Source organism: Siphateles boraxobius, unplaced genomic scaffold, assembly GCF_051911475.1.
Source record: "Siphateles boraxobius isolate OS27281-9 unplaced genomic scaffold, OSU_SipBor_1 20, whole genome shotgun sequence".
Classification (NCBI taxonomy): Eukaryota; Metazoa; Chordata; class Actinopteri; order Cypriniformes; family Leuciscidae; genus Siphateles; species Siphateles boraxobius.
In genome coordinates, this window is record NW_027508811.1 from 6,192,203 (window position 1) to 6,210,540 (window position 18,338).

General features: G+C 38.9%; 1 protein-coding gene across 1 annotated transcript in view; it reads left to right on the forward strand.

The window, feature by feature from the left end:
- Positions 1-18,338, forward strand: part of eys (eyes shut homolog) — a 388,659-nt gene that overhangs the window by 286,601 nt on the left and 83,720 nt on the right. Inside the window, exons 30-32 of the mRNA XM_077236480.1 lie at positions 7,168-7,352; positions 7,482-7,573; positions 12,523-12,673. Of these exons, the coding sequence (XP_077092595.1) occupies positions 7,168-7,352; positions 7,482-7,573; positions 12,523-12,673 (428 nt within the window). The remainder of the gene's footprint in view (positions 1-7,167; positions 7,353-7,481; positions 7,574-12,522; positions 12,674-18,338) is intronic.

Below are 18,338 nucleotides of genomic sequence, written 5' to 3' on the forward strand. Positions count from 1 at the left end.
GACTGAACGTTTGCTAGCAGAATACTGGGAAGCGGGGGTCGATTTGCACGCCGTCTTACTCTGACGAGAACGCCGGCTCTTCTTCCCCTTCTCCGGCTGCGTTTCCGCGGCCAAGCTGCCCAGACAAAGGGCTCCGCTGCCGTGTTTGTAAACAGCGGGGCATCACTGAAGAAATGAAAGTCCGGTTTTCGGTGTTCGATTGCGGAACCAATGTCCAAAAGTGTTTGTATGTCGTACTGAATAAGACAGACAACATCCAAGACAAAAAACAAAAGAACTGTAAAAAGAACAAACAAAAAACTACCATGTTGTGACGGAGCTCGCAACGCAGCAGCCATACTCGGCGCCATCTTGAACTCCTGGTTACTGGTGGGAAACACTTTTAAAATAAAAGTGAGCAAATGAGTGGCCATCTTCTGTCATCTACTGGTTATAATGTTAATTTTGTCATTCTGCTCACAGATATAGTTCTTTTAACAGGTTTTGCATTTGCATTAATTTTTAGACATTATAAAATCACTATTATAATATTTACAATCACATTTTGGCAAAGGTTATCACTTAATTTTTTCTTAGGTATCATTTTTGACATTGTTGCCACATTATAATTAATGTAAAACCTGAAAACAGTGTTATACAAAGGGGTCACCTAGACCCTAACAGCATAGATGGCATGAAGGCCTTAAAACACTTGAACCCCTTTAATTGCTGCTTTCAGCTATATATTTCTTTTGTACTTGTCTTATTTATCTTTTGGGTGTAGACAAAATTCAGAATTTATGAAATGGCTCTTTTTCAATTCATGAGTGTGAATTTAACTTAAACTGACAGGTTAAATTGGAGTGACAGGAAGAGAATTGTACTGAATTCAAATTTGAAAATATTCTGGGACCTCAAAAGTTTAATATGATAATTATATCTATCTATGTCCGTTTGTTTGTCCGTCTATGTCAAGCAAACATTTATATTTTACCTTGACCATATTTGCTTTTCTAGTTATAAATTAAATTAATTCATATGAATTTGAATTATATTTAATTCAATATGCATTCAAATTCCATTTGAAATTCTGCATGATTGATACAATTTGAAATCAATTTAAATTCTGGAATTGTGTAAAAAATTTAAAAGGCCTTCTTAATTCAATTCTAAGTGGTGCATGATCATTGTTTTTATTCTTTCCCTTCCAGCAAAACTTGATTTCACCAAGTGCAGCATGTTCCTGGATCAACATCTTTGTTGATTCTGGAGCAACATTCCTATCAACCAATCAGACTGGGGACAAGTTTACAGTTTATGTCAACTATAGGCTTACAACCAGGGTTAGGTGCTACTCCATCAGTGTTATTTACATATAATTTTCCTCTGATTTTAGGGATAAGTAATGGGTATGGTTAGGTTTAGGGGTATGGGGTATGGTTAGGATTAAATGTTCAGTCAGGAATGTTGTTCCAGGATCAACAAAATATTTTGACCCAGGAACATGTCAAACTCAGCAAAATCAGGACGTGCTTCTTTCCGATGCATATGACATGTCCTATACTGAGCTCATTCAAATGATTCAAAATGTTACTCATGGTAAATGGGCAAAGCTTTTAAACATAGTCCAGTTCTTATTTTGTAGTTTGTCGTTCATTGCCCCACATTGGTCTCACACTATGATAAATTAGAAACAATTTATCTACACAATCACTTGATTTGAATTATTCTGGTGTTTCAGAAGGGACATATACTGTAACTTTCAGACAGGGCAACAAACTCTCATCGATATGTGTATCTAGGTCGCTCTCAAAAACGTCTTTTGCCCTAGGTGCAGCTATAAATAGATTAGCCAGGAACTTGCATGATACCTCTGCTCTCTCTTTCTGCTGTCCTCTCCTCCTCCTCTGCATTCCCACCTTACTGGGTATAAAATCTATTTCAGATAGAAACAAAAGAAGATAGTTTGAAATTCCTCTTTGATATCTTGAATTAAGTCTGTGGCAGTCGGGTTATGCTGGTTTGGACGTATAACTTCACATGCAACGATTGAACAAATAGTTTGTGCAACACTTGTGGTACTGCAAAGAATCTGTGACACATTTGGGAGTCCATTTGTATGCCCATCATATTTGGAAGAGAAAAATATATATTTCTGCTTTTGTGACAAAACTCATCATTTCTTTAGTATGAGCAAGAAATATAGAAAAACATAATAAATTGGCACACTGTTACTTCTCATTGCAATTTTGGCATTCGAGAGGAATGCTGTGTTTTTAGTCGAGCTCCTATATGAAATGAAGTTCAGATGTGCTTGCTTCATGTGATCTGTCATTGCATGTTGATGTCTTTAATCTGAAGAGGTTAAATTCTCATACATTTATATGTATGGGGCGATGAGTAACGTGCTATGCAGGCAGGGCATAAATCAGATGACAATAAAGGAAAATGATCATTAATTTATTTGCATAACTAGCATTGAATTATTCATCGTGGTTTCAATCTGCTCAATCTGTATCTCATTAACATGACTTATGAGGCTTATAAATCTGAGAGTTTTATGATGTCTGTCTTATTTTCGTGTGGGCACCTTGCACATTTGTGTGTGTATATTAGTCCTATAATTAGAGAGTGTACTAAATATGTTTGTAAAATATTAGATATGTGTATGATGGGGAAATTGTGACTATAATATTGATATATCTGATTGTAAAATCCATTTTTTGTATTTTAATTATATGAGTGACTTTAGTACAATTAGAAGTAACACTTCTACACATTGATCCTTTTTTGCTCATTTTATAGTTCATCAGGTAACAATCCTGATCGCATAGGAAAAAACCACACCTCATAATTGGAGGTATAATTTCTGCCTCTCTAATGTTTGTTACTAATGAAAGTTACGTGTAAAAGAAGCTGTTGATTATGTTGTGAAATGCATGCATAAGTGCAAAACTAGTTTTGCATTTGTATGTATTTCATGAGTACTTTCCTCTATAGATTTAATGGTTGCGCTTTCCATTCATACATTAAACAGCGGTATTTTTGAGTGGCCGTAAGGAAAAGTCGGTAACACTTTATTTTACAGTGCATAATGCATAATTTACTGTTATTACTATGGTAATTACATGTAACATATTATGTTACATGTAATTACCATAGTAATAACAGTAAATTATGCATAATTACATGCAATTAACCCTTAACCAAATCCTAATCCTACCCTAACCCTAGGCTATAGTAAGTACATGTAGTTAATTAATATTACACTGTACTTAAATATTTAATTACATTGTAACAATGACACCTTAAAATAAAGTGTAACCAAAAACTCTGATCTTTTTCGCACGCGCACTCTCTCTCTTGTTTTCCCTTTACAGAGATCTATATTTATACATCCCATAATAGTGTTCACCAGCACAGCTGGCAGCGATCCAGCAGAGTCAGCATTTCACAAGCATTAGCAATAACTACCCTCAAAGTGTTTGCGGACTTATTTTATACCGGAGTTTTGTGTTAGATATTTCCTGTAGTGTTTCTTTCATAGCTCTTCTCTCTCGATAATAACCGCTGAATGAGCTCGCAATCACCTGTCCCTATTGACCGTTTTGAACGATTTGAATGTTAAAGAACCAGCCAGAGCACATTGTGTGCCAACCACGTAGAGATGTTAGTGGCTGAAATGCAGATCTCAAAAAGGCTAATGAGGTGAGAGTTTGCCTCCCGGCTGCAATCACGGACTGCGTGAAAGCCCTATATCAGTCCAAACAAGCATCTCAAATTAATGAATGGCTCAGTCTCAGAGGGGTAATTTTCCATCATCAGTGCTGGTAAACCTGCTGGAACGCCAGGGGAGGGAGAAGGTAGACGCTCCGTAGTCGCCCTGCATTCATCCTCATTAATCAGAGATCACAGCCTCTGGTTTCCTGATAAGCCTCTGGTTTCTCCATTCTTTCAGTCACAGGCCTCACTCTGAGATATTTGTCCTATTATGGAGTGCAGGACTTAGCAGACGCAAGGGGATTTTTCTACAAGCTACTTAATCGGCAAAGTGCCCCAGAGACCTTCAGCGGCAGATCAAAAGATTTCTGCATTAAAAAGATTTAAAGTCAAGCAAATATTGATAAAGGCTTCATCTGCTGTAGGTCCATTAATCGTGACAGCAATCGCCAAATGCACGCTTCTGTTTTGTAGCCTAGCATCGGTCAATCACATGGAGGGAGGAATACCGCAGGCAGGTCTGCATTATTGAGCGATCCATTGCAAAATACCCAGAGGCGAGACCTTTTCGTTAAGAACTATTTGAGATTGAAGGGCATTAACTCCAGACCAACACTAATGCTCTTGTCAAATTGCTCAAGTCAGAGCCGGTCTTCTAAGTTTGTCCGCATCAGTACCCTAAATGATCTCAAAGAGGCTGGAAGTCTCTGAAAATGTCCCATAATTGCCAACTGATAGGGATGACAGAGAGCAGGACATCGTGGCTTAAAATGAGGCATGTAATAAGCTGGTATAATTTTTCTCAGACAGTTACTCACTCTCTTTGGGAGGGGAATTTATGTGCCTTTCTTGGCAAACCATGTGCTATTGCAAGTATCATGTGGGTTACTGTTCATTTCTGCTAAAAACCCCTCATTGTACAGGGCTGAGGTTCCTCAAGCTGACAGAAAGAGGTTTACGCAGTAAAGAGATCATCTTAGACATTCTCTTGGAAAGCTACTCTCGTTTACGATGCACTGGAAGAAAAAAGAAGTCCTTTTTAGCTTTATTAGCTCTTGGGATGCAAAATATGATCAATGCTAACTGCCATGTTCTTTTTAGCTAGCATGTAGCGTTTGAATGACTGTATCCTTTGAAATGTTAAACATAATGCTTTTACATTTCATTAAGGATGACAGATTGTTATTTTCTGCCATGTCTAAACATGATAGATGCACTACAGTGGTAAGGACATTTCGAGGTGAACATCAGTGGCTTCAGAGGATCCACTGACAGCATTAAAACATTAGAGGAGCAGTAGAACATTAGACCTACCACTAATTTGAATAGACTTCCTCTGGAGAGTTATTCTTCAGTCCCGTCCCGTCAGCCCCCCCCCCCCCCCCCCCCCAATTAAAGGCGATCTAAAAACTGCCTTTTTTAATGTACCAAGTCATGGTAGGTAATGGGTCACTCTTAGCTTTGATCACACTCCTGTTAGAGAAAGGAGCTACTGTACCAGGCGCAGTTATCATAAAAGGTTTCGCCTTTAAAATGAAAGACGGGTATCTTACAGCCACCTGTTTTACTGGCCCTCAGATTTGTTTGTGAGTCAAATGAAAGCACAGTACAGCGCTAATTTAAAAACAAAAACAAAAAAACTTTCCTCAAATGTGGAAATTCTTTCTCTGAGATCGTTTGAACTTTTGTAGACTGTAAAAATGTTAATTATAACATCTTCAACCATATAATGTATACTACGAGAATTATTTGAATTAATTCAACAGGTTCGCTCCAAACACACATGGAACAAAATAGAAGCATAATTTTGTACAAAGAAAATGTTGTACATTTTAAAATTAAATTAATCAATCAGATCAACACTCTGAGAGTTCAAAATGAAGAGCTCCTACCCATAATCGGTGTACAAATTGAACAAATAAAAAAGTCTACATGTGCACTTGTACCTGAACTTTAAAGGGGACTCGAACTTAATATTAATATTAACTCGATATTAATTGTCTCAGTCTTACACTACATAATACTATTACTACTACTAATAATAATTATTAATATTATTATTCCTATACAGTGATAGCCATATTGTAAAACAAATTCACTGAAAAATAAATGAAATTTGTTAGTTTTGTCCAAATTTCTATACATGCACGTGACCCTTATATTTTCGGGCCGCTACAGTCTAGTTAACATAGGAAGCACAAATCTATTTGTGGCGGTCAGTGTAGATATTGTGGCAAGGCGCCACAAATAAATCATTGTATGGGAAACACAAATTTACTCCAATAATGTGAGGTGACGTGAGATTGATGGTGAAGAACCCTTTTATAATCTAAATAACCTTTTGGCACTACAAAGAACCTTTTGTGCAATGGAAAGGTTCCTTGGATGTTAAAGGTTCTTCATGGAACCATATATCCCAACAAAGAACCTTTTAAGAACCTTTATTTTTAAGAGTGTAATGATTTCCGTTTAGCAAAATTTTCTGTGAATGTGGTAAAAAGTGCAATGAACTTATTACTGTAAATATCATTGGTGGCAACACTTTGAATTGACTTTAATATTTTAGTTTGAGTTCTATATTTCTTTGTGGAAAACTATAAAAATAACATATACATACTGTTCTGTACTGCATACTGCAAAAATACTATTAGTGGTATTAGTTTTATGTTAGCTTTAAGTCCCTGTTTAAAAAAAAAACCTCATTGCTTATTCTTCTCAGAGCTAAACATTATTATAATTAGCATTAGCATATTCATAGTTTTAAAAGCACTGTGATCCTTTGTAAACCCTGAAATATTAAAAACTGGTAGAACAATATATACGCTTAATTTAGAAAAATTGTCTCATTGTGGGGAATTTAATGTGGAGTGTATCAATTATTTGGTTTCTAGTGTTCATAATGTGTTACTCATATGCTTTCCTCAGTTTTAATTAAAAAGGGATAGTGGCAGAATGAAATACGGACAGTAAAATATTCAAATATTCAAATAATTTTTATAAATAACTGTCACAAAAGTTTCTCTTCAATGCAAGACTTATTCCTGTTTTTCCAGTTTATTCAGGTTTTATTCAATATTTTTATTCAGATTCTCCATTCTTATTGACTCATGTTCTCATACAGTTTCTTATTTCACAATACAGTACTGAATATTAATAAGCATTGCCCACTTTTTATTTGGAGTGACATGATAACAGAGGTTCTGTGATGTTCATTCTCATTATAATTCACCGTTGGGTAAGGCTACATTTTCATGTACGCAGGATGTAATATTATTGTATTATATATAATGCATCTCTATATATAATTATGAAAAAAAGTTGTTTTTGTTTACTAACACCCATAATGAAATAAATTCTTCGATATCTATGCAAATTTCGGCTCTTTACATCCACACATGTCGACTTTTACTTACAAGTTGAGAAAAACTACGCTGACACTGTTTAACTGGCTACATTTCTCTCCTACAGATATTAGTTTTGGGAGATATTCTGGGAAATCCTTTTTGGAGTTTGAGGGCATTGAAATCGGTGCCACGCTCAGTGTCACAATGAGATTCCAGACTGAATCCATGTACGGAACGCTGCTGTATGTGACCAGTGCCAAAAAAGGTGTCTTCTTCATCAAACTCTACATTTCCAATGGAACGCTTCAGGTAAAACTGCATATGCATATATACTGTACATTGCATGACATACATGTCATTACCATTACAAATAATGGATCAAAGAATGGGATGAAGAATAATTAGATGGAACTAACCCATATTACCCACACACTCCAGTACGACTTTTCTTGCAACCAAAATGAGGGAGTTCAGCGGATCAATACAGCACAGCAGGTTGCTGATGGAAATGAGCATGTGGTGCTTTTGAGGTAAGAGAATTTGTCCTCCACTATCCAAATAGTTTGAGATCATAGAGGTTAAAAGTGAATCAGATGTCTACCTTGTGTAATGGACTTGGAAAAAGTTAATTAACTGGAAACAGATGGTTAGTAATGTAAAGGTAGCCTTTTGTAGCTTATAAATAAGTTGAAATATAGACAACAGAAAATAATTAGAATAAAGTAAGGCTCTATTCATCGTCACTCATGATTTATTTATTCTCTAAGAAAAAGTGTCCAATTACAGGGCAACTGGCATGTGACAGCCAATTAAATGGCATTGAGATCATTGGTCCAGGTCAAATATGCATTATATATTATTCATTACATGATGAGTATTTCTCTCCAGCTCTTATTTGTTCAACTCTGTAATGGGTGCAGTCTAACCCCAGATTTGCTAGTTCTGGGTATTTTGATTGAAAGCTGAAAAATTGCTGAAAGGTCTTTGATGTTCAAAAGCACAATTCATACAGGTCCATTAGATTTGTTTCTTTTCATCTGCTTCAGCAGAAAGTGAAATGCATGGTCACACAGTCATTGAAAGATTTCATCAGATTTTGAGTCTCTGAGAGACAGCACAGCCTCTTCACATCCTGACACTTTAGCCAGCTCCCGATCTTGAGTGCGTCAGCCTGTTTATGTCTGTTTTTCATAGAGATTTTGAAAAGCTTCCAAGATACACCAGCTGCACAAATCAGTCATTACTTTTGTGCCAACTAGCAAAAGACTTGCTGAAAGAGTGTCAAAAGAAAAGAAAAAATTAGGATTGAGAGACCATCTCTTAAAAGGGGGTCATATTGTTAAAATCAAAGTTTCCTTGATCTTTTGAAATAGAGTTCGTTTTACTAGGGAAACATACAGATGCGTACTATTCACTAAACAATTGTGTCATGTCATTGGGCTGAATTATTTTATTTGTGCTTATTCACTTACCAGGTGTTAAATCTAGTAGCTACTTTATTTAAAGTAATTTTCCGGATTTGTATTTTCTTATCTATCCTTAAATTTAAAAAAGGTTATGAAGGCACTTACAATCAGTGGCGTCATGCCCATTCAAAGTGAGGGGGCACGTGCCCCCTCAGATTTTTCCTCCCTGATCATTTTTTTGTCACAACTTTATTCCTATTATGCTCCATAATTACCAGAGCCTATAACGACTCAAATGTTTTCTTCTGGATGTGTAATAAATCGGTCAGCATCAGCCCGCCCCTTTTTCCTAAAATGGTGTCTGTGTATATCAAATCTAGAACGCTGAATCTTTGCTGTGTATGTTCAAGCAACTCACTCGTCTCGCACGTTGAGCTGGCAATGTTTTACAGATGATCTTGAAGTGGTAAGTGGGCAAAGCAACAAATCGGCATTGAATTAGTTATTGGATGATATTAAAAGGTAGTGGGATTATTTGTGGTTGACCTGGAAATTTTAACTTAATCAAAAAGTTATGGATTTGATATTAGCTGCGAATTCAGAGCATTAACTTAAGTTGTGTCAGTGTAACGTTATCGATAGCTAGCCTAGTCTAACCGTAAACTAGTTGGCTAACGTTACTGCCTGCCATACAAAGCCAATAAGCCATAGTAACGTTATCTGATCGGTTTTGAAACAACTGTTCTGTTTTGTCTTGTGTCAAAGTCTCCAGCTGGTTGAATTGTTTTCAGTTTCATAGAAACAAGGGTGTTAAATTTGTTGTAGGCTAACTGCAAAATCCAACCTAACGTTATCAAGGAATCGACTTGATGTTTCTCCCATAGACTGTTATTCACGGTTCTTCATGGATCAGGCAGCTAATTCAAATGCAGTGAAAAAGGATAGGCTACCCGTTTGAAAGCTACAGCATGTTATACAGATCGCAATGACCATGATGTAGGCTTAGAGTGCACGAAAGTGTAGCAGTCAGCCTCTCTCTCATTTGCTTTTCTTTCATCAACCTGTCTTTTACATAAACTTACAAAATAGATACTTTAACTTAGTCCTCAGATAGAGGAGGGTTGCTACTAGCTCCGTTAAGGTATTTTTGTTCCTCCCAAACTGCATTGAAATGGTATATTTAGCAGCCAGAATTTAAAAATTTTCAGGGGGAGAAACCCCCTGACCCCTTCTAACATGATCCATATCACCCGTCAGAAAACAATTGCAACTTCTCAGATTGTGATAGTTTTTTAACACTTAATTCATATTAACATGCATGATTACATTGCGTTTTTTTTTAAATGAAAAATTGAAATTAATGGCTGTTAACTGTCTTAAAAGTTCTGTACTTAAGAAAATTATATTCTACATATCAGGAAATTAATAGACTTTATTAGTCATTATTTTTAACAAGTTTTTAACAAAAAAAATGTTGCACTAGTTTTATGTGTCTGATGTGGCATTGTGTTGAATTTCTTTGAATTGAATTAAATTTATATTCTAATTAGGGCTTTTCACTCTGTGCTTAACCCCAGGTTATCATCTTTCTTAACCCTGGGTAAAGGAAAGTTTCACACTTGTAATTTTGAAGCGGGGTTAGACCTGCTTTTTACCCAGGGTTATGAAACCCTGCTCTGGAGCACCGCTTTTGCGGTGTTAACTCGGCATTGTGGTGCCAAACTTCTACATGCGCAATGCTAGAGCTTTTATGTACACAGTTTGCATGCTGCGTTCATCCAATCAATGACAATGACCCTTCAAATATGCAAATAAGAACATTAACCCAGGGTTTAGGAATGTACAATGTGAAACTTCAGCTTATAAATACCCAGGATTGATTGTTAACCCCGAGTAAATTATGAGCAGTGTGAAACGCGAAGCAGCATTCCCCGGATTCAGTTAGTTGACATGTAGGTGCAACGTTCCTTATATGCCCCTTTCAGACAGCGCGTTGATCCCGGGAAATTGCCAGAACGCCTATTGTGTGAACGCAAACATGACCCGGGACTGATGCCGGGATGGATGCCGGGTTGGGGACCTAGTAACATTGCCGGGATCAGTCCCTGAACACGCACTGTGTCAACAAAAGCCGTAATCAATGCCGTGTCGTAATGATGACACTGAAGTGAAGTGAAAGCAGGCTATTGAAACGGTACGTAATGTGCTAGTTTATGATCGAATCAGAGAAAAAAATGCGCAAGCGTGGTTTCTCCAGAGAGAAATCGCAGCTCATAAGCAAACTATAGACCCTGCTGAGACATTACATGTCAGATTGATGTCACGTGTCTTCACGGGATTTTTACGGGTTGTGTGTGAACGCACTCTCTGATTCCGGAAAATCACTGGCAGTGTGAATGAACCAAAAACAAACGAACCCGGGTCAAATCCCGGGTCACTTTATCCGTGTGTTTTCCGGAATCTCTGTGTGAAAGGGGCTATAGTCAACAGAATGTTTTAAGGTGGACCATCAAAATAAAGTGTTACTGAATTCTTAATTCAGAAAGTGTTACTGAATTCCTAACCCTAACCCTAACCCTTAAAGGCAAAAAAAAAGACAGTGTCTCAGAGAGGGTGGAAAATGGTAATCTAAAATTCAGTAACAACCGTTTTTTGTGCACAAAACAATGTAGGTGGACCACAGGGACAAATATAAAATATTTTTTTGTTTTCAAAAACAGGTTCAGTGCAATGCTTTAAGTTTCACTCCCTTATTCATATCTCTCATGACCAAGTGGAAGCGTGAAACTGTTTAAAGGACCGTGCTGTGCTTTATTGTTGCATTTAAAGCAATTTCTAAGTGAAAGTAGCATTCTCTATGTGTCCTGCTGGGGAACTGTCTTCTCAAAGACTCAATGGGACCAGTGGTTCTCTGGCGAGATGCCAGGCTGCTCTGGTGGAGCTCTTCTAAATTAACAGTTTCTCCGGCTGCTCCGGAGGGAGGACGTCCAGAGACTGGTGGTCTGTCCTCCTCAGGTGTGGAGCAAAGCTAGAGGAAAAACTCCACGGCCTGTGAATTACAGGCTTAACAAATCAGTCAAGATTGGCTTCTCTGAACCTCAGGGAAGAATGAGACGGATATCAAGGCTGGGAGGGGGGATACTGCTATTATGAGCTGAGCATCTGTAGGCCAATCCTCCAGCTGCACATAGTTATCCCAGAATCCACACTGAGGTAATTATCTTTCCTCCCCTGTTGTTTGGAAGGGCAGAATAAGCTTTGGAAAACTCCCAAGGCTTGGGTACATCTCCGGAACAGTCTGTCCGAGACACATAAGATGTCTTTAAAAGGAAGGGAGGAAACAATTAGCCGCAGGTGAAAGACGCCCTTGAGCGTAGCAAATCATTTGTTTTGCTTAGTGGATTTTTTTCTGTCATGATTTACAGTGTTACAACAGTAGCCTGCCGTTTTAATTAGCATTTAACTGGCAATAAAACCATTTACAGTTGTTCTATTTGCAACCGTGTTTTTTTTATGCTGTATCACATACATTGTTATGATATGCTGATATTTTAAACAAGATTAAACCATTTACATACATACACGGCCTTAAATCACACAGTGACTGTTAGTTCTAGTTGAAAACCCCGGAAACCATAATATTTTAAATGCTTTACTGGGTAATGAATTCACTGTGGAGCCTTTTTCTTTCTCAATGCCTTCCTGTATCTCACGTATCCATGGAAACAACACATTCATTAGGAGTCATTCAGCATAACCTGTTTTTGGTCTGAATATTAAAAGCGGAAAATAATAACAGATAAAGCAGGCATTAGCAGTGCTTAGCTTTTAAAGTAATTGTGTTCTCCTTTAGGCGTAGCAAATGTATCTTATTAACATAAACTGAATTGCCTTAAAAGACATCTGTGGTATTAATACTAAAGATCATTAATTGAGTGCACTCACAGCCATTAGGTGAAGAGATACAGGAAACAGGAGCCTGAAATGATGGTGTCTAACAAGTCAGAGAACATTTTGTTCATATGCATATCACACTGCTCCTTTAGTTTGTTTTTATCTTTTTTATTCCACAGGCAATATTTTTCTCACTGTGCAGCCGAAGTCACTATTTCTGGCTTTAAGACTGTCAGTAGTATTCCAAGAAATGAAACAACAGCCGTGAGTTTACAGAGAACTGACCATTTCTTCATTGGAGGTCTTGCTGTCTGGCATTCACCCTATAAAGTAAGAACTGATTCTGTGTGAGTCACATCCTGAGAAAAAGGTACACTACTATGGAAAAGTTTAATGCTAATCAAACTGATAAAAAGTGACATGTTACAGAAGATTTTTATTTCAAATAAATGTTTTGAACTGTCTGTTCATCAAAGAATCCTGAAAAAATATATAGTGATTTTTCAAAAATATTAAGAAGCACAGCTGTTTTCAATGGTAAAATAATAATAAATTATTCTTGATCACCAAATCAGCATATTAGAATGATTTCTGAAGGATCATGTGACACTGAAGACAAGAGTAATGATGCTGAAAATTCAAATGCCATCACAGGGAAAAATTACATATTATATTAAAATAAAATATATTAAAATAGAAAGCAGTTATTTATAAAAAATTGTTACATTTATTTAAAAAATCATATAAAATTGTTAAAAAAATTACAATATTTCAGTTTTTAACTGTATTTTTGGTCAAATAAATGCAGCCTTTGAGCATAAAAGAAATGCTTCTTGATCCCAGACTTTTGAACAGTAGTCTATCACTGAAAAACGTCTCAGGTTACGTATGTAACCCTGGTTCCCTGAGAGGGAACGAAACACTGCGTTGAGACGCGGTGGGAACGCTCTGCGTGATTGCGTTGTGAAGCAGGTGTATAATCAGTCCAATGGAAGAGCGAGACGTCATAGGCGGGTGACGTCATAGACCAGGAAGCTATAAAGCACACCAGATAACCGACCGCGACAGTTTCTGAAAAAGCCTGAAGCAAGTCGTTCAGGGCAAGCAGGAAGTATGGCAGGAGAACGCAGCGTCTCGTTCCCTCTCAGGGAACCAGGGTTACATACGTAAGCTGAGACGTTCCCTTTCAAGGGAACTCGAGCTGCGTTGAGACGCGGTGGGAACCCTATACCCACTACGCCATAATGAGAAATGCCAGTTCTGTGTGAAGTCCTTACGCACACTAAGAAGCAAGCAGCCTAGCCCCGGGAGTGGAGAGGTCTAGGTCATAAAATCTTACAAATGTATGTGGTGAGGACCAGCCTGCCGCATTACAAATGTCCTGAAGGGAAACACCCGAAATTAAAGCCTAGAGGCAGCCATACTCCTTGTAGAATGGGCCTGAACAGCCATAGGTGAAGGCTGTCCGGCCGCTTCATACGCAAGTGAGATAGCCTCAACTACCCACTTGCTTATTATCTGTTTAGATGCAGGGCAACCTATCTTAAGTTACCCGAAGCAGACAAATAATTGTTCTGATATACACCACTGAGCAGCTCTGTGGACATAAGCATCCAAAGCCCGGACAGGGCATAACAGATTAAGTTTTTCCTGATCTGGGGTATTAAAGGTGGAGGACAGAAGGCCTGGAGCACAAATGACCCGCACATTTAGTAGGCACCTAGAAATACAACCCGACCTGGGGTGAAGAAATACTACCACCAAACCAGGTGCAAATCCAAGTACGTGCAGGCCTCAGCCTCATGTACCACGGAGAAGACGAAATTAAGGATCTATCCTCAGAGATAACCCAGCAAAGAAACATTCATTACAGAAATCAAGTACTGAACCAACAGGGCAGAAACAATATTCAGAAGGCGTTCTCTGGACCAGGCAGAGAACAGTTTCCATATCAATGCATATTTAGTCTTCTCTTGGAGGAAGCTCTAGACTGGAGTATGGTCTCCACAACCTCGGTCGAGAGACCTGAATCTATGAGCTGGGCCCCCTCAGAGGCCGAGCCCACAGTATCCATAACTCCAGAGCTCCCAGGAGCAAAGATATCTGCTCTGATATACGAGACCATCAGTGTGTTGTCCGGACCCTTCGCCGAGCGACCACTCATGATTGCCCCCGACTTGTGAGGGATGCATCCGTCGAAAGCATTATGCGTCGACAAGAAGCCCCCAACACTGGGCCTGGGCGAGGAACCAAGGTTCTTCCACATGACCGAGGCACGTAGGCATAGCCACGTGACCTTGATCATGTGAAAACGGATTTCCCCTCGGAGAAAACCCCTTGGTCCTGAGCCACCTCTGCAGGGATCTCATGTACAGAAGGCCAAAAGTAACTACTTTGGACGCAACTACCATGAGCCCCAACAGTCTCAGAGACTGTTTTGCAGTGAGTGACTGACCTAGTTTTACATTCTTTACGGCTGTGAGAATCGCACAATACGTGCAGGAGACATATGTGCTTGCAAGTTGTCGATTCCCATTAGGGATGCTAACCGATGACCGTTTGACCGATGGTTGATCGTATCAACGTTAACCGATCAAAGTTGTCGGTAGTCGGTTAAAAAAAAAGTGATCTCTAAATTAGGCTATTATAGACAGTGGACTAAACACTAGTACAGTTAGCCATCTCATTCCAAGATATTTTTGTGTGAAGTGAACAAATCCCTCACACTCAATTTTTCATAACTCGCCTGTTTTTACTAACCAATAAAAAACATTTGACGCGAGGTCACAGCGTTTGGGTTCGCGCGCTCACAAGGTTTGCGAAAAGTAAAGGCTACAGGCTAAAACATTCGAGGTTAGAGCCAGGGCAGACGACAGGATGAAGCGTGCAAAGAAACGTAGTGTGTGGGACCATTTCACCAAAAAGAATGACACAGTAAGTTGCAACTTGTGTGATACAGTGCTTAAATACAGTAGTAATACTGTAGAAATACATTACATCTACATTTCAGTGGTAACAGATAAGGTGATGATGATCATCATCTTTCTTTATTATTGTTAGCACTAACGTTACCTCAAACTAAAGCGGAGTCTCTTCGGAGCTGTCATTTTCTTAAATGAGCCGCTGCAATGTTTCAAATGAGCTTCTAACGCTAGACTAACGCCTTTATTTTCAACGCGATCACCTTGTACCTAAACCATTTCAAAACTAAGGAGCCATTTGTCCTCCGATTACATACAAGCTCCTCGGCGCCGCGTTTGCGGGACTCATGTTTCGCGCTGTAGGTGATTTTGTAAGGGAATAGAATATACAGTTTGTACAGTATAAAAATCATTATGTCTATGGAAAGTCCCCATAAAACATGGAAACACTACGTGTGTGTGTGTGTGTGTGTGTGTGTGTGTGTGTGTGTGTGTGTGTGTGTGTGTGTGTGTGTGTGTGTGTGTGTGTGTGTGTGTGTGTGTGTGTGTGTGTGTGTGTGTGTGTGTGTGTGTGTGTGTGTGTGAGCGGGAGGCAGAGAGAGATGCGACAGAGTTGCGAAATTGCAGGCGCAGCTCGAAATGGCTGTTATTTCAAATAGCGTGGCATATTTTAAACTAATCGGTTAACCGGTTTCAACCGGCTAATGAGGATCGGTGGTCGGTCAAGAATTTTTTTCCTTTTCGCCATCCCTAATTCCCATATTACACCTAGAAAAGTGGTCCTCTGAGCTGGGAGGAGTACACTCTTTTTGGTGTTGAGCCGCAACCCCAACCTCCTTATATGGGACAGAACGACATCTCGATGTTGAACTGCCAAAAGCTCGGACTGAGCTAAAATCAACCGATCGTCGATATAATTTAATACGCGGATGCCCTGGAATCTCAGAGGAGCCAGAGCTGCATCCACGCATATTGTAAAGGTGCGGGGTGCTAACCTAGGCCGAATGGAAGAACCCGATACTGGTATGCTTCGCCCCTGACAGCAATCCTCAGGAACCTCCTGTGATGAGGATGGATAGATAAGTAAGCGTCCTTTTAAGTCTATTGTGACAAACCAGTCCTCGGATTGAGTCTGTGACACAATCATATTTAGCGTAAGCATACTTTGAACTTTGCCTCGGCAACAGCGGGACCCGCGCGGGGGAGCGCGAACCGAACCGTCCTCCTCGAAGAACTCCCGGCGGGAGCGGAGCGTCCTCACGGACAGTTTCTCGCAATGCTCACAGTCAGCCCCCTCGAGAACTGACTGTGGCATGCTCCACTCCCAAATAGTAACAAAAAAGCTGATGTGTGTGTCCCCACCCGTGATATAACGTGGGCAGGGAACAACACAAAGCTGCTTGCTCTCTTTTGCCATAATATATATATATATATATATATATATATATATATATATATATATATTGCAACTTGACAGACAACAATAAATATGACAAGGACAGAATACACAGATCGCTTGCTGAAGGCACAGAAGCTGTCGCGGTCGGTTTTCTGGTGTGCTTTATAGCTTCCTGGTCTATGACGTCACCCGCCTATGACGTCTCGCTCTTCCATTGGACTGATTATACACGTGCTTCACGACGCAATCACGCAGAGCGTTCCCAACTCGTCTCAACGCAGCTCGAGTTCCCTTGAAAGGGAACAAAAGTTGCTTCAACTTAAAGTGTTCATGCTTCCTTAAAATGTAAAGTTTTCTTAATTGGAAATTTAATATTAAGTATATCCAATATTTGAATGATCTCAAATTCAATCCAGTTAAATTATTATTGTGCTAAATTTTAGAGGAGAACTCCAGCGCAAAATGAACCTGGGGTGTAATAACACATTGGTACAGAGTCGACTGTTCTCTGGGATTTGTTTTCATGATAATCGAGTGTAAAGAGTTTTATCTCTAAAAACTGTTTAGCTTATAACGCTAGTATATGGGGGCATATAATAAGTAAAAAGAAATAGTTAATACCACTACTTTTACCACAACCTTGTTAGTGTACAGACAGTTTAATAATAATATACTTTATATATTAATAAAGTTGGGATGGCTCGCGGAGCCATCCTTGGAAAACAGTCTCGACCAATCGAACCACGAACGCCGTGCTACGAGCTGAACTGTGACTTGGAATCTCACAGTTCAGCTCACTTAGCACGGCGTTAGTGGTTCGACTGGTCGAGGCTGTTTCCCAAAGATGGCTCCTGCCTGTATACGCGATGGTACTGTCTTTATAAAGTATATTATTATTAAACTGTCTGTACACTTACAAAGTTCTCAGTGCTTCGGTTTGTATGTTGAGACCCTCATTAAGCTACCGTGTTAGTGTGGGGCTATTTTAAGCCTTGTTAGTGGTATTAACTAATGATCTCTTTTTACTTATTATATGCCCCCATATACTAGTGTTATAAGCTAAACAGTTTTTAGAGATAAAACTCTTTACACTCGATTGTCATGAAAACAAATCCCAGAGAACAGTCGACTCGGTACCAACGTGTTTTTACACCGCAGGTTCATTTTGCGCCGGAGTTCTCCTTTAAGTTATGATAATTTTAGTTGCCACAATCTTTTTTACTGTGTAATTTTATCTTTAATCAACTGAAGAACTAGAGTCATGGAAAAGTCATGTGTGTTTATAGTTAATATTGCTCGTAAGCCTTAAATTGTCCCTATTATGCTTTTTCAAATATTACCTTTCATGCAGTGTGTAATATAGCTGATTGTGAAATTAAAAGGTCTGCAAAGTTTTAAAGATCAAAGTGCACGACAAATAACGTTATTGTCTCCTAAAAGAAAGAATCGATATTTCTTTTATTTTTATTATTAATTTGTTTTTGCGTCACTCTAATAGCGCGCTTAGCCAGCTACAGAGAACTGGCAGCCAGGCAACAGACAAGTGACCAATCCTGGCTGGCGACATCACTTCATGCATTTTTCCAGCACGGTTCAACATGGTTAGCAAATCCTGCTTAGAATTCCGGACCAAGTGTGCCATGCTGTACCAAGCTCAAATAGAAACATAAATTGA